Genomic DNA, 21,266 nt, shown 5'->3' with positions numbered 1-21,266 from the left:
AATCTGCAATGATTTACGTGTAACAACCTAAACATTAATTCCCAACATGTTTAAATCTGTCAGCGGCTCGGACACACAGCTGTCCGAGCTGACGTACCGTAACCTGTTGGGACACAGATGTTATGAAATAATACGCGCGGCTTTTTTTTTCCTGTGAACAAATGCTTTGCGGTGTTGGGAAATTCTTAAAAAATGTTGCATTAAAATGCGTTGTAACTCGCGTCACTGAGATTGTAACGGGTAATAATATTACCGAAATTTAATTAGTAATGCGTTATATTACTGCATTACAGCAAAAGGAATACATTACTGTAATTGCGTTACTTTTGTAACGCGTTACTCCCAACACTGGCTATTGATAGCTAGTAAAAATGTGTCCTGTAAAGTTCACATAGGCCACGAAGGCCTATCCAGACAAAATAAATGTGAGATGGTATAGGTGTATTGTTATTGTTCTTGTTCTTATTATTATTATATAATTCATGTAGGTTACGTATGGCTCCTAGTTTTACCCAAATCTAAACAATTGTCTCTTGTGCAAAACAAACTCGAACAAAGGGGTCTTGTTGAGTGTTGTATTCCATAGAAAACCAACAGATAATGGAGCGCTACTCTACTCTAGTGTTTACGGTATCCGTGCTCTAATGCTCTTCCAATCCCGCAGCACTTGCTCCTGCCTGCGGTCACATCTTATTGCCAGAACTTCAGTGACGCGGTGACACTGGATTTCTGTGTTATTCATTCACGCTCTGCGTCATTTTCTTCGTTGAATTACGTTTATTTTGCAAAACATCTCTTGCCGAGAGGCGCCGCATTTTGTATCCTTGCTCGCAGCCCATTTGGAGCCGCTTTTTGGATGTTTTGTTGCGGACGGTTAGAGAGCACTGATCATCAGCCGACGTTAAGACCTCTCAGCTTTAAGGATAAAATTCTTATTTAGAAACGGTTAGCTATATAATCAGGTAGATAGGCTACTGGCGTTTTGTGCACACGTCTTTCTACGCTTAACAGCTTATTATTGATCCGTTTTATTCTGTTGTAGCAAGACAATTCCCGTCCGTGTTCATGCCAGATCGGCAGCGCTTTAGTTTTCCATACCATAGCATGAATCCTTTGTTGGGTGCCAACACGCATCTCCAACAGCATCAGAGTCAAGCTCCCGGACACCCGGACTCTCCTTCAGCACTCCTGTCAGACGCCGTTTTCGGTGGACCGGACCCGACGTCCTTTATTCTGGGTGAGCAGCACGGGCAGGGGCCTGATCATCCGGGGCCTGACTTCACCGCACCCTCGCAGACCTCACTTTACCTCCACCACAACCACAGTCACTACCAGCACCGCGCAGTGCCACATCCCCCCGCAGCCATGGCTCTCAGAAACGACTTGGGATCCAACATCAGCGTCCTCAAAACTCTCAATCTGAGGTTCAGATGCTTTTTGGCAAAAGTACACGAATTAGAGCGCAGGAATAAGATTTTAGAGAAGCAGTTGCAACAGGCGCTGGATGACAACAACTGCTGTCAAGGTGGATGCTGTAAGGGCAGGGGGCACACCCAGGAGGCAGGTGTACAGACCGGATTTGTCGAGACCATCCCGCTCATGCCCGGATCCCTCCCCTTCCACAACACCAACAACTCAGCCAGGAGGCCTACAACACTGTTCACACCACCACTCACAACAGCATCCGCAGAAAACTCCAGTTCAACCCAAACAAATGCCACTTGTAACCCATCCATCACCATCAGCCAGGCCTCTCCCTGTGTGGACTCCCCTGGCTCTGGCTCTAAAAGTTTCTCCAACACCAGCGCAGGCCCGGTGAGCTCCACCACCAACCCCCCTCCACGGTTCCTCCCAGGCACCATCTGGTCCTACAACCACACCCGCAAGTTTGGCCCCGGTGCGGAGCGTCTGACCAGTCCAGGAGTGTCCTGGGTGCACCCTGACGGAGTCGGGGTCCAGATTGACACCATCACCCCTGAGATAAGAGCCCTGTATAATGTGCTGGCCAAAGTGAAGAGGGAGAGAGATGAGTATAAACGCAGGTAAATAGAGTAAAACCCTTTTATTGCACTTGTAACAGGCCCTTCAGGGGCCTTTCTACTGAGCATGAGGTTGTACTTCAGTTTTGTTAAGTGTGTATAATGCTTTGGAGCAGTGAGCAGAGCTGTAAAGCAGCTGCAGACCAGCTGTCTCCAACAAGCGGAGTCAGCACAAACCCTCTCCGTCCATCACAGCCAGTCTGACCCTGCACCCACTTCATATCTGACCACAGAGGCAGGTGCTGCTGCCAGAAATACACCCAACAAATAAACACATCGCAAGCTAAATATAAAGAAGAATGAAGGTCAAAGTGTTGTAGGGACGTGTAAAGATCAATGTGTTGAACAAATGTTAACTTCAGAGCTCATGAAGCTGCCCAGATGACTGAGCCATGGGTGGCTTAGTTTACAGGAATATTAGGTAAAATCCATCCTGAAATAGAGCTCATCTTGATTATACAGCAGGTTTTTATTTTATGAAACTGAACAAGCCTCTGAAGATGAAAGGCCGTAATGATTATGCTATCTATTGGAAAACCAGGAGGCGGTCCTGTTAGGCCAATGTAAATATTGAAACAAACCCTATGATGCTTTAACAGCACCCATAGTGTTTTTACTTAGACATATGGCCATTTATGATTTACGTATAAGCTTTACAATTTAGGTTAGATCTACAGCTGAAATGATGAGTTGATTATTTTTGTAATTTATTAATTGTTTCACTTATTTGTTAAGCAACAAGGGCAAACAGGCAACCAAAGGCTCTGGGAAATTGTGATGGGCACTTCACATAATTTCCTGACATTTTATAGACAAAACAAGTAATCAAGAAAATAATTGGCCGATTACTTGACAAGGAAAATAATCATTAGTTGCTGCTCTAGGATCATGTAACATCTCAAACACAACTTCTGAACCCACAATCACTCCATCGCTACTGTACCAGTTTACAGTGTGTCACCTGATGACATCACCAGTTCTAATGTGGATGCTCTGATTTCCAGTTTAGGGTGACAGCTGTCCGTGTTGCAGATCACTGCAAGAACACAGTGTGAACTCTCTTTTTTTTTTTCTTGAAATCATTGGAGAAAACAACCCACATCTGTTAAATCCTAGTGTGAATTTGAAGGACATGCAACAGTTTTGGATTACGTATTCTCTGTCCTGAGTGAACTACAGTAGCCCCCATGGTCCAGCACATTCATCACTGAATTCCCTCATATTATGTCCAAATGAGCAGCCATGCATTCTTCACAGAGGAGATCCTGAACACCGTATAGTGAGCTCTTTGTGAAGGAGGCAGAGCGACGTCAATTACTAAGATTGTTTGACATAAGACATATTTAATTGTATGTGGAGACTTGAGACTGAATGATTTACTGACCTGGAAAAGACATTTTTGTGTCCCTACCTGTGTACCTGTGTGTGACACACAGTACCGTTTCCCACTTAGTGTTCAAATCAGTTTCTGTTCAGCCCTCTGTGAGCTTACTGTAGGTATCAGTTTACCTCGGGACAATAGAGGCATTACAGTGAAACTCATGGCCATTACCTATTCAGTCTACCTATTTATATTTATATTTATATTTAACAGATCCCAATTTAATAATGAAATGTCTGTTGCCCCTGTGAGTCATTTAATCATTTGATTCTCTAAGCTTTTGGTACATTTTGCTATTTTTTCAACTTTGGTTTTACCCTTCTCTGGCTCTTTTGTACATTCATATTTGCTTTTTTTATTCAAGGACAACTTCACTTTCTCCCCCTGCTCCCCCTTTACCCTCCCTCAGTCCCTGCCCCTCATGCCCCCCACTCTGTCCACCACACTTTCATGTTCTCTTTCTCACATAAACCCCAGACAATCCCACACACTGAACACTTCCTCTCCCTCTCTCATGCTCTCTACCTCTCTTCTCTCCCCACTGCGCATCCCCCTCTCCACACTCCACACGGTATCTGCAATGCAGCATGCACTGCAAGCTGTAACTGTTGGATGGGGGCTTGGCTTGCAGAAGGAAGCACTTTTCGGCTTTCTGTTCGCTCTCACCTTACTGATCAAACAAGCATCCTCTACGACAACAACTCCTGTTTCATGACTCAGTTTCTTTCAGATTAAGTATTCCCAAAGGTGTCGATGTGCCGCAGCATTCTGCATTTAAAACCGCATTTATATAAGAGGCTACAGACTGCAGTGAGTGGATTTCCCCTGGGCACGTGTGCTGTATGAAGTCACTGAATCTGAGATCACATACAGGATCTCTGCTCAGGCTTTTAAATGTATTAAAATTTAGATTCATGGGCCAGTCGTCCTAGCTGCACCATAGTTGCACACAATTCATCAAACAAGCGATTCATGAGTGAGTGAATAAGCAAATCAATCACTCACACTTTTTCCATTTACACCTGATTGTTTCATTCAACTTGTATCCAGATTTGTATCCTAATATGATTTAATTAAACTGCATTTACGTTTTATTGTCAGATCCACAGGCACTCAGCGCCAATTTCTATATTTGACAACCAGCCTTTAATGTCATTCCTCTTTTTGTAAACTGACTGCTGACTAATTCCGAAGTTGCAGTTTTATGGGATGATTTTAATAAACAAACAAAAGTTATATTTACATTCAGTGTTACTCACTAAAACACATTAGTGTATACTTGAGGTCTGACCAATGTGTTGACTTTTGCAAAGCCGGTTAGCATTTTACATCCAGCATTGCTTACATCCTTGTTTACCTCACTTGCTGTCTTCTTCGTCTTTGTTGTCACATTGCTGCATATCTTAGCGTGTTACTGCCAACTGTAGATCAGCATCGTGAATCCTGGACAGTAATGTCATGTGATACAGTATATGTTGTTGTCATATAGTAGTGGTTTGGCAAGACAGATGCACTTAAAATTGTATAACATCTAGCTAGAATGTATTTCAGCCCTATTGACCTTTTTAAGTGGGTCTGTAAGATGCATAAATGGATCCTGTTAACATGACGCATGTTCCACAGTCACTAAAATTACCTATTTCTGTGTGTCTCTAAGATGGGAAGAAGAATACACTATGAGGATGGATCTGCAACAGAAAATTGGGGACCTACAAGAGGTAACATTTTGTGTGTGTGTGTGTGTGGACATGGCTGGAGACCAACAGTGATCAGCATTAATCTCTCACTCTGCTGGCAAATAGAGCTTTGTTATTTTAATCATACTGTCACCTACTGTAAGGTTACCATATTTGTGCTTCCTGCAGCTGTGTGGTTTGTTGATTTCCTGTGTGTGTGTGTGTGTGTGTGTGTGTGTGTGTGTGTGTGTGTGTGTGTGTGTGTGTGTGTGTGTGTGTGTGTGTGTGTGTGTGTGTGTGTGTGGTTGGCTAGGTGTATAAATGCGTGCACATGTGTTTTTTGAGTTTAAACACACGTGTGCTATTGCCAGGAATCTGCACCTGACCTAGTTTAGCAGGCAGCACCACATCAGCAGGAGACCACATACAGTAAAACACCACTTGAGACTGAAAAGGGTCCTGACTAATATTGTAGCACATAATGAATAAGTTAACAGGGACACTTACAATGCTATCAGACAAAGCTAGAGCTCGCCAGAGGAGATGATGCATTTAAAATGTACAATGTTTTTGTGCACTTTGCTGATATAGGCTTTTGTTTTGTTAATGTCCGCTGCTTGCATAATGTCACCTGTAATTTCCAGTAAAGAGATGCGGCAAGACATGTGGGTGTGGGCATGTGTGTTCTTTATGGCTTCCTTCATGTGTGCAGGACCTGCAGGAGAGTGAAGGCTGTCAGGACGAACTGGCACTCAGAGTTCAGCAGCTGAAGGCAGAGCTGGTTCTCTTCAAAGGCCTCATGAGCAATGTGAGCGCAGTACAACCCATTACAGTCACATTCTTCTAGTCATACATACTCATAGCTATGCACATTAGCAGTAATCATAATGTCTCTCTGCTTCTCAGTGGATGGACTGTGGCATCCAAGTCTTTAAGTAACTAAAGTGAAAGGATATTATTATTTACCCTCATAAAGGGTTCAAAAGTTGTAACTATAGCTTGATGTGTAACAAAGCTCTGACTCCACAACATTTTCAGTGTCATTGGACCATTTACTAATACTTTATTGATGAGTAATAAGCAGAGTCCACTAAATCTGCAGAATTTAGTGGACTGTTTTTCTACTTGGGTTGGAGCATCTGGTCCCCAGTCTATTTATTAACAACTTATTAACATGAATACTTGCATTATTATCAAATAAAAACGCGTGTGTGTGTGTGTGTGTGTGTGTGTGTGTGTGTGTGTGTGTGTGTGTGTGTGTGTGTGTGTGTGTGTGTGTGCGCGTGCGTGCGTAATAGAAACACACGCTCATGCTGGAGGAGGCTATAAAGCTGCCAGAGATGTTTTACAACTGGGCAACCCAACCCAAAAGCTGTTCTTATTATTGCTTATTACTAATCTGTAAAGCATTGGTAATGCATTTATTTACAGCAGTGATTTATTCAATGCAGCCGTAGATAAACATTTTTCTAGTTAGTTTCTCTTCCCTCTGTCTTATGTGGTCCCTTCCATCCTCTCTGTAGAACTTCACAGATTTGGACAGTAAGATCCAGGAGAAAGCCATGAAGGTGGACATGGACATCTGCCGCAGGATTGACATCACCGCTCGTCTCTGTGACGTAGCTCAGCAGAGGAACTGTGAAGATGTGATCCAGATGTACCAGGTACCAGGACTAAATCTGACCAGTTAATGTTATCTGTATTTGTTCCACGTGTTGTCATATCCACAGAGTCCCTTCCTGTGGAACTTTGTATATTGATTGTGGTTGTCTGAATCCTGATTGTGTCCCTGCAGGTTCCTAACAACCAATCATCCCTAAACTGCCGCCGGAAACATACTCCTCTGTCCTTCAACGGAAGCGAGTGTGACGAACCTGTCAGCACCTCTGAAAGTGACGGGGGCGGGGTCAAAGACGAAGAGCACTGTGGCTCATCAGCCAATCAGATCAATGAGGAGATGCAGAGGATGCTGAACCAACTGTGAGTGGTCTGACTTTGAAATATGATGAGTATAATGGCACTGTCCTTCAGTCCTGCACTTCCACTAATTATTGTTCAATATGTGTGTATGTATGTGTGTGCATTTATATGTTTTATTTTAGGCGTGAATGTGAGTTTGAGGATGATTGCGACAGTCTGGCCTGGGAGGAGACTGAAGAGACGCTGCTTCTTTGGGAGGACTTCCCAGGATGCACTCTGCCTCCTGACCCCACCCACCCACCGGGAGAGGTATTCTGGGGTTGCATGACTCCTTTCACTGAGATCTCTGAGTTCTGATAGCAATCATATCACATCTACATAGGGTTAGTTGTCTACAGCTGTTAAAAAAATAATAATATATATACAGTATATACATTATATGTGTATATGTTTATATATTTTTTTTAACGCACTGGTATCGGTATCGGCAAGGAAGAAATGGTATTGGAACCTCTAACTTAGATAAACCATTCATGTCTGGTCTTCAGATGCAGTAAATGTCTCATTCAGTAATTTTTTAAAATAATTCTCTGTGCGAAGGTCACTGAGAAAGTAGAATTTGTGCGTGTTTAGGATCTGCAGCTTTTTACACTCGTAATCCTTCAGACAGCTGCGTGCATTGATATTGCTGGTTTACATTTCAAGAAAGCTTTTAAAGTTCTGATGTGGAGTTGATGTGCAGAGCAGCAGCATGATATGTTGGTCAATACAGTTTTGTCTCAAGTGATAACACTGACCTTCACTGCTTTACAGTGGCAGGGCCGATTTAGGACAAAACACACACACACACACACACACACACACACACACACTCCTCAGACAGATGCAGTGTCTGGCTTGTATTGGTGTACAGTGTGTTTGTTTCCAAGAAGTGCATGTAGGTATTTGTTTTCATTTACCGGCTGTGTGGTATTTGAACAAACTGCTCTCCCTTTGAAGGGAGGAGCTGCATTTGTCAGTGAAATTTGAGCTGATGGGAGGATAAAACCAGCTGTGCTTTAATTGTTGTGTAACCTCATTTAGTGTCTGATTGTGTGATTAGCACACAAACACACGTTCTGTTTCCTGCTACATTTTGTCACATGCATATCCAAATCTTGACCACAAACATACTCAAAATCTCTCTCTTCTCTCTTTGTCACTACCAGGAGGACTGTCTGGAACAGGTGATTAATGACACAGAATGTCTTTTCAAGTCCCGAGAGAAGGAATACCAAGAGACAATTGACCAGATTGAGGTCAGACACTGCACACTCTGTATTTTAACATTTTAAATACGTTAAACGATTTCCCTGCTCATATATGTTTTTCCTTTCTTTTTATCAGTGTTATTCAGTGTTATTTGTTTATTTTCATGTCCTTTACCTATTATTATTATTATTATTATTATTATTATTATTATTATTATTATTATTATTATTATTATTATTATTTTCATTGTGCACTGAGAGCCCAATACCACAGCATTTCTTGTGTATTGTGCATGTGCCTGAGGTTTGTGCAACAGTGCAAATCGTTTATATAATGACTCAGCATTAAGTGATACACATTTCTTTTGTTTCTGATATGTCCATCTTTTATTGGTGCTTTGATGAATTCCTCAGTCCAGGCTAAAGAGTCCCTTAATGCATTTCTTCCTCCTTTTGGTTGTTAAATTGTATCTTTTAATCTTGCAAAAGGTGAATCAAACATCTCTTAAAATTATATTTTCTTGACTTTGACATGACATAAAAGAAATAAAGCCATATGAAACTCAGCAACAGTAATTTTCCCTGCATGTAGGTTTTGCAGAAGTAAACTATACATACATACATACATACATACATACACTTGTAAGTTAAACTTTTGTAATATGTCTGTCTGCATGTTTTCTGACTTCAGCTGGACCTGGCCACAGCAAAGAGTGACATGAACCGACACCTCCACGAGTACATGGAGATGTGCTCGATGAAGAGAGGCCTGGATGTTCAGATGGAGACCTGCAGGAGACTCATCACACAGAGTGGAGACCGGTAACACACACTCAGACTCATAGGTGCCGATTTATGTTTTCCTCAGTGTGTGCTCATGGGCGCATGCCCTTTAAAAAAAAAAAAGTAGTCAAAAAATGTTTGCATTTCAGAACCTTAGGAAACAGACAGCGACCGATACAAACACACTATTAACTCGATAATAAAGCCGTAAAGTTTCATTCAGGACAGCGCCACTTCTCACAAATACAGATAGGATTGGAGATGAGAAGTTTAACTGACCACCAACTACCGCTGACCTGACGGAGCACCACGACTGTACCTGATACGCTGTATCTAGCGCACAGTAACCGATTCAACCGCGATCAACTTCATGGGGAAATTAAGAACTCTCTGCACTGGTGGTGGTCGTTGATGCACTTGCATCATTAGGTTTGATTTTTTTAATAACAGATCTGTCCATTTAGTTCTCACTCTGATTACCTAACGCACATGCACGCACTGTGGGGGGGATGGAGGTGTATTCATCAAAGAGACGCTGTGATTGGTGGATAGGATATGGAGCAGGAGACTGACAGTGACATAACCAATCACATTATGACAGACGCTCCACTTAGCACCAATTGCAGTGTTGTGTATGTAGCCTACTGGCAGTCTGGCACACGTGGGTACTCAGTGGGTTCTCGGTATTTTCTGTGGGTGCTCGAGCTCTGGAGCACCCACGGTATCGGCGCCTATGCTCAGACTGGCTTTCAGTCTACATTATGTGTCTGCCAGTCATGTCTGTCCATTTGTTTTTCTTTTAGTAATGCTTTATTTTACAGGTCCTTTAGTTTCATAGAGTAACAATTTGCTTTAAGTCCCCTTATACCATTTATAAACAGTATACAAACATTTTAATAAATGGCCTGCAACATAATATAATGTACACAGCTATAAGGGTATTTTCAGTGTTTATTAGTATTTGTCAAAAATTATAACTTCTCCTGTTAAGACATAGTTTATATAATTACTACTGTGTTTCTGTCTGTTTACACACCAGCCTCCACGTATGGGTGCCCACATGAGAAGTTATAGTTGTTATAACAAACACATCAATATACAACAATAAACCATTTAGGCCTCTCCGTGAACCATCACCTTATCGTGGTGGAGAGGTTTGTGTGTCTCTGTGAACCTGAGGGCTGTGTTGTCTGGAGCTTTGTGCTCCTGGTAGGGTCTCCCAAGGCAAAGTGGTCTCAGGTGAGGGGCCAGACAAAGAATGGTTCAAAAACCCCAATGAAAAAGCTAAGCAGAGATGGAGTGACCCTGCCCGGAGGAAGCCCGGGGCCCCCGTCTGGAGCCAGGCCCAGACGGCGGGCTCGTCGGCGAAGCGCCTGGTGGCGGGTTTGCCACGGAGCCCGCCGGGCACAGCCCGAACAAGCTACGTGGCAACTCCCTCTCCATCCCATGGGCCCACCACCTGTGGGAGGAACCGTTGGGGTCGGGTGCAATGCCACATGGGTGGCAGTGAAGGTCAGGGGCCTCGACGGACCAGACCCGGGCGGCAGACGCTGGCTCTGGGGACGTGGGCGTCACCTCTCTGTGGGGGAAGGAGCCGGAACTGGTGCGGGAGGTGGGCGCTACCGGTTAGATCTGGTGGGGCTTACCTCACGCACAGTCTTGGTTCTGGAACCATACTCCTGGATAGGGGTTGGACTCTTTTCTTCTCGGAGTTGCCCAGGGTGTGAGGCGCCCGGGCGGGTGTGGGGATACTCACAAGCCCCGGCTGGCGCCCGCTGTGTTGGAGTTTACCCGGTGGACGAGAGGGTCGCCTCCCACGCCTGCGGGTTGTGGGGGAAAACTCTGACTGTTGTTTGTGCATATGCACCAAACAGGAGTTCGGAGTATTCGGCCTTCTTGGAGACCTTGACTGGAGTCCTGCATGGGGCTCCAGTGGGGGACTCCATTGTTCTGCTGGGGGACTTCAACGCACACGTGGGCAATGATGGAGACACCTGGAGAGGCGTGATTGGGAGGAACGGCCTCCCTGATCTAAACCAGAGTGGTTGTTTGTTGTTGGACTTCTGTGCTAGTCATGGATTGTCTATCTCCATCATCAACATAGAGATGCTCATAAGTGTACCTGGTACCAGGGCACCCTAGGCCGAAGGTCAATGATCGATTTTACAATCGTTTCATCTGATCTGAGGCCGTATGTTTTGGACACTCGGGTGAAGAGAGGGGCAGAGCTGTCAACTGATCACCATCTGGTGGTGAGTTGGGTCAGAGGGTGGGGGAAGACTCTGGACAGACCTGGTAAGCCCAAACGTGTAGTGCGGGTAAATTGGGAACGTCTGGAGGAGGCCCCTGTCCAACAGACTTTCAACTCACACCTCCGGCAGAGCTTTTCGTGCATCCCTGTGGAGGCTGGGGGCATTGAACCCGAGTGGACAATGTTCAAAGTTTCCATTGCTGAAGCTGCGGCGAGGAGCTGTGGTCTTAGGGTCTTAGGTGCCTCAAGGGGCGGTAACCCACGAACACCGTGGTGGACACCGGTGGTCAGGGAAGCCGTCCGACTGAAGAAAGAGAGTTTCCGGGATATGTTATCCCGGAGGACTCGGAGGCAGTTGCAGGGTACCGAAGGGCCCGAAGGGCTGCAGCCTCTGCCGTGAAAGAGGCAAAGCAGCGGGTGTGGGAGAAGTTTGGAGAAGACATGGAGAAGGACTTTCGGTCAGCACCAAAGTGCTTCTGGAAAACTGTTCGCCACCTCAGGAGGGGGAAGGGAACCATCCAAGCTGTGTACAGTAAGGATGGGACACTGTTGACCTCAACTGAGGAGGTAATAGGGCGGTGGAAGGAGCACTTTGAGGAACTCCTGAATCCGACTAATACGCCCTCTATCTTAGAGGCAGAGCTGGAGGATAATGGGGGATTGTCGTCGATTTCCCAGGCGGAAGTCACTGATGTAGTCAAACAACTACACAGTGGCAAAGCCCCGGGGATTGATGAGATCCGTCCAGAAATGCTCAAGGCTCTGGGTGTGGAGGGGCTGTCCTGGTTGACACGCCTTTTCAACATTGCGTGGAAGTCTGGGACGGGGCCAAAGGAGTGGCAGACTGGGGTGGTGGTTCCCCTTTTTAAAAAGGGGGACCAGAGGGTGTGTGCCAATTATAGGGGTATCACACTTCTCAGCCTCCCTGGTAAAGTCTACTCCAAGGTGCTGGAAAGGAGGGTTCGGCCGATAGTCGAACCTCGGGTTGAGGAGGAACAATGCGGATTCCGTCCTGGTCGTGGAACAACGGACCAGCTCTTCACTCTCGCAAGGATCCTGGAGGGAGCCTGGGAGTATGCCCAACCGGTCTACATGTGTTTTGTAGATTTGGAGAAGGCGTATGACCGGGTCCCCCGGGAGATACTGTGGGAGGTGCTGCGGGAGTATGGGGTGAGGGGGTCTCTACTCAGAGCCATCCAATCTCTGTTCAACCAAAGCGAGAGCTGTGTCCGGGTTCTCGGTAGTAAGTCGGACTCGTTTCAGGTGAGGGTTGGCCTCCGCCAGGGCTGCGCTTTGTCACCAATCCTGTTTGTAATATTTATGGACAGGATATCGAGGCGTAGTCGGGGTGGGGAGGGGTTGCAGTTTGGTGGGCTGGGGATCTCATCGCTGCTCTTTGCAGATGATGTGGTCCTGATGGCATCATCGGCCTGCGACCTTCAGCACTCACTGGATCGGTTCGCAACCGAGTGTGAAGCGGTTGGGATGAGGATCAGCACCTCTAAATCTGAGGCCATGGTTCTCAGCAGGAAACCGATGGAATGCCTTCTCCAGGTAGGGAATGAGTCCTTACCCCAAGTGAAGGAGTTCAAGTACCTTGGGGTTGTGTTCGCGAGTGAGGGGACAATGGAGCGGGAGATTGGTCGGAGAATCGGAGCAGCGGGTGCGGTATTGCATTCAATCTATCGCACCGTTGTGACGAAAAGAGAGCTGAGCCAGAAGGCAAAGCTCTCGATCTACCGGTCAGTTTTCGTTCCTACCCTCACCTATGGTCATGAAGGCTGGGTCATGACCGAAAGAACGAGATCCAGGGTACAAGCGGCCGAAATGGGTTTCCTCAGGAGGGTGGCTGGCGTCTCCCTTAGAGATAGGGTGAGAAGCTCAGTCATCCGTGAGGAGCTCGGAGTAGAGCCGCTGCTCCTTTGCGTCGAAAGGAGCCAGTTGAGGTGGTTCGGGCATCTGGTAAGAATGCCCCCTGGGCGCCTCCCTAGGGAGGTGTTCCAGGCACGTCCAGCTGGGAGGAGGCCTCGGGGATTACCCAGGACTAGGTGGAGGGATTATATCTCCAACCTGGCCTGGGAACGCCTCGGGATCCCCCAGTCGGAGCTGGTTAATGTTGCTCGGGAAAGGGAAGTTTGGGGTCCCCTGCTGGAGCTGCTCCCCCCGCGACCCGACACCGGATAAGCGGACGAAGATGGATGGATGGATGGATGGAAACCATTTAGGCAAGGCAAGGCAGCTTTATTTGTATAGCACATTTCAGCAACAGGGCAATTCAAAGTGCTTTACATAAGACATTAAAGAGCAGTTAAAAACAATTAAAAAACAAATTAAAAAAAAGTGACTTGGTGTTTTTGTTACCCATTACAAGATTGCAGTAGTTCTACTTTTCACTACGATGTAGCCGTCCCTACAAAGCTTAGTTTAATCTCCTTGCTAAATCCGGGACAGTTCACAGTCTGTCTCTTGATAAGTTCACAGAAATACCTGACAAGTTCACAGACGTTGTCCTTCTTATTGACCTAGTTCACAGACTAAATCTGACCAGTTCACAGACGTGGTCCTTGTATGGATAATCTATTGTCACACCAGTGTTTTTTGAGTTCTAATCTATGTCACACTCGCGTTGGAGAAATTCTCAGAAATATGACCGTTATCTGTTCAAAAATACCACTAGATAAAAGACGAGAATAAAATTGACAGTGCAGTATAAGAACTATTAATTATAAATAAATAATATAAATTAAACATTAAAAAGCAGTTATAGAATGTCATACAGTGTCATCAATGCAACTTCAATATGACAAATGAACAGTTATTTAAAGAAAGGCAACATCAAAAAGATAGGTCTTTAGCTTTGATTTAGTAAATGTTTAGTGTTTATAAATGCTTAGTCTCGATTTGCCAGACCTTCCTCCACCAAGGCGCTGCGGAGGAGGGTCTGGCTAGTCCACACAGCATTCCTGGCATGGGAGAAAAACATGCTCTGGTTTATTGGCATTTCTTTCAACCAATCGCAATTGTCTTGGGCAGAGCTAAGCACCGTATGCGGCACCTCTGCAAAATAGCCTTGTGAAGGAACTTGTTTTGGTGGAACGTGTACGTTCAAAGGTTGTTTTAGTCGTGCAACAGACATCGCAGATTGGACAGATAGTCTAGCTAGCTGTCGGAATTTACCCTGCAGAGATCTGACAAAAAGGTGAACCATAGTCCTCATAAATCGACCGGAGTTTAAAATGCCAACACAAAGGAAGCCCTAGAAAAATATTTATGGGGTGGCGAGAGGGGGGCAGGGATTTTTGAGGGGTGGCAACATATGTCAGACGTATATTTACTGAATTTAATCAGTTATCACAGTTTCATGAGAAATAGTATGTACACACTACAAAAGGGTACAGGCTGCCATTTACAAACTCATACAGACACACTTCATCTCATGCAATCAATGTCCTGCATTTGAGGTTTCATTTGAAACCTTTTATATTAGGAATAAGTGACAGTACAATGTGATCTCACTTAATAGGAGATATAGAAGTATGATAGAAGTAAGGGACAATATCACAGGAAAGGCATTAAGTTAAGACACAGGTGATGAGTGGCAGATGTGTGAGAGGGGAAGCAAACTGTTTTCGACTGTGTCAGAGAGGCAGCGATGCAGGCAGCATTTGTACAAGATTAGGAACTGTCATTGATAACCATCAGACTGTGTTAACACACACTAACATTTTAGCCTGGGTTAGTATTTTTAGGTTCATTTGTTTATTTGTTTTATTTATATATTTTTTTTCTTTTTATATTTAATCTGAGCAATAGATCTAAAATACATTCTACACAAAATATAAAAACTCATCCCCCCATCTCATCACACCTTCACACTGACAACTTTCCCTAATTATTCATATTCAAGCTTTGTCATTTGTTGTTCTTATTCATATCTAACTTAGTATATATATGCATCAACAATTTCCATACCATGTGGACTAGGTCGACTGGAGATGGTTGGTGATGGCCCAGGCCCTCTGCTTTCCCTTTCACTGTCTGAGCCCTGCACCTTCTCTTGTCTCTCGCTTTCTCCTTCCTCATCTTGGTGATGCTCCCCCTCCACCTCTTCTCTTTCTCCCTCCTCATCTTGGTGATGCTCTCCCTCCACCTCTTCTCTTTCTCCCTCCTCATCTTGGTGATGCTCTCCCTCCACCTCTTCTCTTTCTCCCTCATCATCTTGGTGATGCTCTCCCTCCACCTCTTCTCCTTCTCCCTCCTCATCTTGGTGATGCTCCCCCTCCACCTCTTCTCTTTCTCCCTCCTCATCTTGGTGATGCTCTCCCTCCATATCTTCACCGCTGTGGTCTTCTCCACCTCCTCCTGTCCCTGGTCGCGTTTCTGCCCTTTTCTCTCTCCTTTCACCTCTTTTCTCTCTCCTTCCACCTCATCTTCTCCATCTACCTTGCTCACTTGTTCCTTTTCTATTTCTCTCGCCTTTCTCTTTGGAGACAAAAACTGAATATGCTACCTTTCCTCTTCATTTCTGTAAGATTCAAAGTATTTTTACAATGTTTTCCTTGACAGACGTTGAATCAATATTAGCTTTTGTAGCATACTTTCCACAGAACAAACGTCAGACCTAACTAACATTATTTGTATAGTTGGCGAAATAACGTTCTTCAACCTGATTTTTATCATCTCAAAATCAGCATCGCAACTATGCTTGCACTGTACTTTCGTTATAATTTCATTTCTTGATAGATAGTTAATCCATTTTGACCTCTTTCCTCCTGTGTCTCCATTCATCGCGACTCCTGGCACCCTCGCTTCGCACCACTCAGTTTTCCAAAGAAATCAAGCTCTTTCCGCTCTGGTGTCATCTCGTGCTGCATTCACTGTAGTCGGACATTGGAGACGCACGGTCGTAAATTGTCAAATTGGCCATAACTTTTACCGTAATTCGTTGCTGCCAACTGGGGTGGCAGCAGGGGTGGCAAGGCTTTCTTTTAGGGTGGCAGTTGCCACCCTATGCCACACCGGTAGATCCGCCCCTGAGCCCAAGGCAACAAATATTTGGCCTAAATGAGTGAAATCCGGTGGAATTTGCATTGGCTAGAGAGCAATCCCGGAAGTGGAACGCAGAGGATATACACTTATAAATGCTTAATAGGGGGACTTAAAATATAGTATGATTTGATACTTATAGGTAAAGGTGTGTATATATATTATAGGTCAAACAGAGACTATGAAACTGTTATTTCAGTCTGGTTACTTGGGTTTAGTGTATTTGCAGTTGTTGATTTGCAGAAGAATTTCCTTAAAAGAGTTGCTCCATTTAAACCCATGAAAGTTTGAATGTATTACTGACAACTTTATTCTTCATATATGTTGATTGTATGTTTCCCTGTGAACAAATTTGAAACCTTTGCATATTCAGCTGACCTTTTGTGTGCACAATTTGTCAGCAAATTAAATAAATTTAAATCTAGAAACCTTCCTTAGAATTGACATTATATATCACAAAATAGTGAAAAATTGTGATTTTCTTTGTGACACATGAAGAATATATTTCTTGTGTTTTTTGTCTCTAACAGGAACTCTTCGGCGCCTGCGTCTGCTGAGGACGGTGACCAGAGAGAAAACGACAGGTATTCGTCCTCTCCACCTTCCTCCAGTGCTGGGAGATCTTGACACTTCCTCACTCCGGCAGTAATAGGGCCTGTGGTCACGTAACCTCCACTGCATCCAGCTACAGTACCACAGTGACGCAATACACACCTGTAACTATGGCAACACCATGTTTACATATGAACCTCTTTTATTTATGGAGTCATAATGTTAATTTTTCCTGCTGTCCATGCAAGTCAACTTTGGTTTGATGAGACCTTTTAGCACTGAAACTATGACTGAGTAGCAGAGCTGGATTGTTGTCATTACTACTTCATGCAGACGTCACTGCCCTGCAGAGGGGAGAGGTTGGACCTTGTCATCTTGTGTTTGACAGCAGTAGTCAAGAAAATGAATCTAATAATGGATTGTCCTGTGAAGATTCAGAAAGTTGAGTATCCTGAATTTATTGTAAGTAAAGGGGCTGATGTTCTTGCAGTGCAGTGCAGTATACTACAGGAAAGCATAGCATGACTTATTCAATCCAAACACAGTAAAAACACTTGATAACCCAGGTATCTGATGCTAATCAAGCAAATACATGTTGTAAGGTTACTTCATAGAGTCCACTCCACGCATATTTACAGTCCTGTAATTATCTTCTTTCACTACACAAACAAAATGCACAGGGAGCAGAATTAGTCAGTTTGATATTGATAATGATGAGTCTTTAAAGCCTAATAAGATGTCATGATTCAGCATTGTACTGCCTTACAGCTACAGATTCAGAGCTTGCTTTTCAGAGGCAAAGCAAACATGAAGTCATAAATAAATCATACATCCGTGCTTTATTTAGCAAACATAAAAATTATAAGACACCAAACATTAGCTGTGGAGCAGCAGAGTTGTGTCTCTGAATACCAACATCCCTCCTCCCTCTTGGCAACATGAATTAAGTATGATCTTGAAAACAGTAAAAAAAAAGAAAAAGTTTATAATTCACTTATTTATTTGCTGCCAATTGCCTGAATCCAAACTGGATTTTATGGGAGGAATCCACTTTGAAACAGTGTATCCATGTTATCCATTGCTGATATACTTTGGATTTCTTGGCACACAGAGAGTCAAATTAAATCTATGAATAAACATCTCATCATGTCACAACGTTTTATTATTTTAACAACGCTTTAACAGGGGGTTGCACTTTGGTGTCAGGCTTAGGAAGAGCACACCACACCACTCTAACATTGCAACCCTCATACACAAATAAAATCTATCCTAGAATAGCCACCGACATCAATTTGCCAGTGGGAATTTTCAAAAATAACTAACTAGAGCACAGACAAAGTAATTTACAACATTTCATAACAAAGAGAACCCCATCTGAAATGCAGACAAAACTGTTAATGGTGCTTCATAAGAAACAGCAGAGAAGAATGTTTGTCAGCGTCAGAGGGAAGCATGTTTGAGGCAAACGGATGCTGATCTGGAGTCAGTGTTGGCTCTTCGTTCTGCTCTCTGCCAATAAAAGTACTGTGTGATGAAGTGCACTGACACCCAAGTGTCATGTAGCTGTTAGTAATTAGTTTCATTTTCAGCAGTAATGCTTAGATTAGAGTCAGGCCCTGTGTTTTTCGAGCACAGCTGCATGTTTGAGCAGAATCACTTTTAAAAGGAGAACAAAAGGAAATAATGTAAGTTAGCTGTTGAGTGCCAAAATAAAATGGTCAGATTGTAAATCAAGAGGTAATTGCTGTAAAATAATAAAACAATGTCTAAATATAGCTGCCAAAGCTATTTCACCAGGGTGCTTGATGTATAAAATAAACCTGTTTTTGAGCCTGTTTGCACAAAGGAAGAGCAAAGCAAAAATGTATATAAAACAATCAGCACTATTGTAAAACATGAAACATACAAATGTTGACACGCTGGAAAAAGAAAACTATATTTCTTCTATTGATATTTCCTCATCTTTTACATGTTGCAGGTGGGGTACTAGATTAATGAATTTAAACACAAACGCATACGTCATTTTAATAACTTCATTTGTGTTTTTCAGGGCACTTTCAACCATGAAATTTAACTCAGACACACTGCTAAAGTAAAACATACTGTATGTTGGCATACTGCTGGAAATCATCACTGTCAGGGGAACGCCCCCCACCCATCACTGCTCTATTATCAGACACCGTTGTCTAAATATAGTCCTGGCTGTAGTTTCTTCTGTGTGGTTGTACAAGGTGAAATATTTCTTCTGCTTCTACTACGACTCACACTACAACACTTTGTTTCAATAATAATGATTGTAAGAGGGCAGATTTGAAGCTTATGTAATCTCATGCATGTGTGGCCGTTGGAATTAGCTGAATGCTAATCGCAGTGTTTCCACTACTGTTTGAACACAGAAGGAGGATGTGAGAGATAAATTGTGTGAGACATAAAACACGCCATTTCCCTTTGTATAGTTTTACTTTTATGCACTGAGTGAGTCTCTATGTATGCATGTGCCAGTGTGTATGTTTTTGGGTGTTATGTCTGTATAGCGAGTGTTTTTAAAAAGACTTTTACTGGGGCAAATGTACAACATGAAGAAGAAGGAAACATTACCAGTCCAATTTGATATTGTCTCTATGTTTAGCATTTGAGACTAAGCTGTCTTTTTTGACAATAATCACCTCAAAATTGTAAATATTTAAATGATAATGGAGTTTTTTCCATTGGTACTTTTTCTTTATGAGTGTATGTGGTTGCCAAACAAAGTCAATTTAAAAATAACTCAAGTTAAAAACAAAACAAAGCGGAACTTCTGAAATGCAAATGCTTTAGCGAATTGACTGTAAGATGGCTTTGATATTATACCGTATGTGTAAAGGAAATTTAGCTTTGAATATATATACCTGTGTTCAAAGATTGCAAATGAAGAATGTCCACAGTCACACACCTGGAAAGAAAATCTATTTAGTTTTTTAATAGAAATAATTCCAGTTAATAAAAAAATAAAAGAGTTTTTGACACTTCTTAATGTCTTTACAGAGGAGACAAAATATTGAGATTAAGTTTGTGTCACAAAACAATTTGATGATAATTCTAAAAGTACTCCAGATGTGTGACGATGCAGCTTTAAACACCAAGACAGTAATTAAGGCTAAGAAGCTTCACTGCAGAGCTACAGTATGTAATGTGTCAAGACTGAAAGAATAAAAGATGCAACTGAGCAACAAGGTCATGTGATTATTTATTATTTTATATGTCCGCCTAAAAGATTATGGGTCTGTTCACCCATATTACAAAAAAAGAAAGGGCAATTAAATTAATTTCTTTTGTGTTAACAGCATTGACTTGTAATTACATTTAAACAAACCAACAGCAGCAACTCTTTCCAGAAACAATGTCCCAGATACTTACCAAGGTACAGAAAAAGTGTTGATGCTGAGATCTGTAAGGACTCTGTTTGGGAAAGAGATATTGATTGATGAGCTGTTGATTTTTTTTATTTAAATGTGAGCACAACCAATACCTAATAATTACCTACTTATGTGCAGAGGTGGAATTTACTCATGTACTGTATACTTAAGCACAATTTTGAGGTTCTTCCACTTTACGCTGTATACTTCTACTACGAAAATATTGTACTTTTTACATTTATTTTAAAGCAAAAGTCACTAGTTAATTTTCAGATTAAGATTTATGTCATATAAAATCATATGATGAGCTTATAAAATATTATGATTAAACTAGTGGCTCCAAACATTTTGAAATGTGGTGTCTGGCCAGGACTCATTTATTTTAGATGTTGATAAGTTGTTAGCATTCACCGAAGAGATTTCCTTTCTAAACTTCTCAGATAGTTTAGTTTAAATATCTCTTTGAGGCCCAAAGATATAAGAGTATCTAATAATTTACACACAGAAAAAGCAAATTGGAGAACATCCCCTATAAATTATAAAGAAAAATGTTTCTGTTTTTTCCCATTTCCTATCCCATTAATCATGCCATGACCCCTCAGATTTATTACACAGGGGCCATTTAGCTGCAGAATGAGTACTTTTACTTTGATACTTGAAATATTTAGCTGATAATACTTCTGTACTCTTACTTGAAGTAGGATTTTTGAATGCAGGACTTTTACTTTTAACTTTTAGTCTTTTCACGTTAATGTTTAAGTACTTTTATTTAGGTTAAGCCTTAAATAAGGACCTTATTTCCTTTCAGAAATGAACCATCACTAACACAAATGATCTGCTCTTCCATCATGACACACTAACTGCACAGAGAACAGCTCTTACAGTTTGCATGGAAAGTGATGAGGCTTTGATACAGAAACGTTAGTCAGAGTGCCGATGGGTCTGCGTGTGAGAACTGAACGTGTAAACAGGA

General features: G+C 42.9%; 1 protein-coding gene across 1 annotated transcript; it reads left to right on the top strand.

The window, feature by feature from the left end:
- Positions 1-672: 672 nt before the first annotated feature.
- On the top strand, positions 673-20,088 carry iffo1b (intermediate filament family orphan 1b). Its single transcript, XM_028580950.1, has 9 exons — positions 673-2,042; positions 5,078-5,138; positions 5,809-5,904; positions 6,620-6,760; positions 6,892-7,076; positions 7,199-7,325; positions 8,225-8,314; positions 8,958-9,088; positions 16,877-20,088. The coding sequence occupies exons 1-9, from the start codon at positions 1,066-1,068 to the stop codon at positions 16,971-16,973; spliced, it is 1,905 nt and encodes a 634-aa protein (XP_028436751.1). The 5' UTR covers positions 673-1,065; the 3' UTR covers positions 16,974-20,088.
- The last annotated feature ends 1,178 nt before the right edge of the window (positions 20,089-21,266 follow it).

Source organism: Perca flavescens, chromosome 6, assembly GCF_004354835.1.
Source record: "Perca flavescens isolate YP-PL-M2 chromosome 6, PFLA_1.0, whole genome shotgun sequence".
NCBI lineage: Eukaryota > Metazoa > Chordata > Actinopteri > Perciformes > Percidae > Perca > Perca flavescens.
Note: the sequence above shows the minus strand (reverse complement) of the source record. Positions and strands in the feature narration are given on the sequence as shown.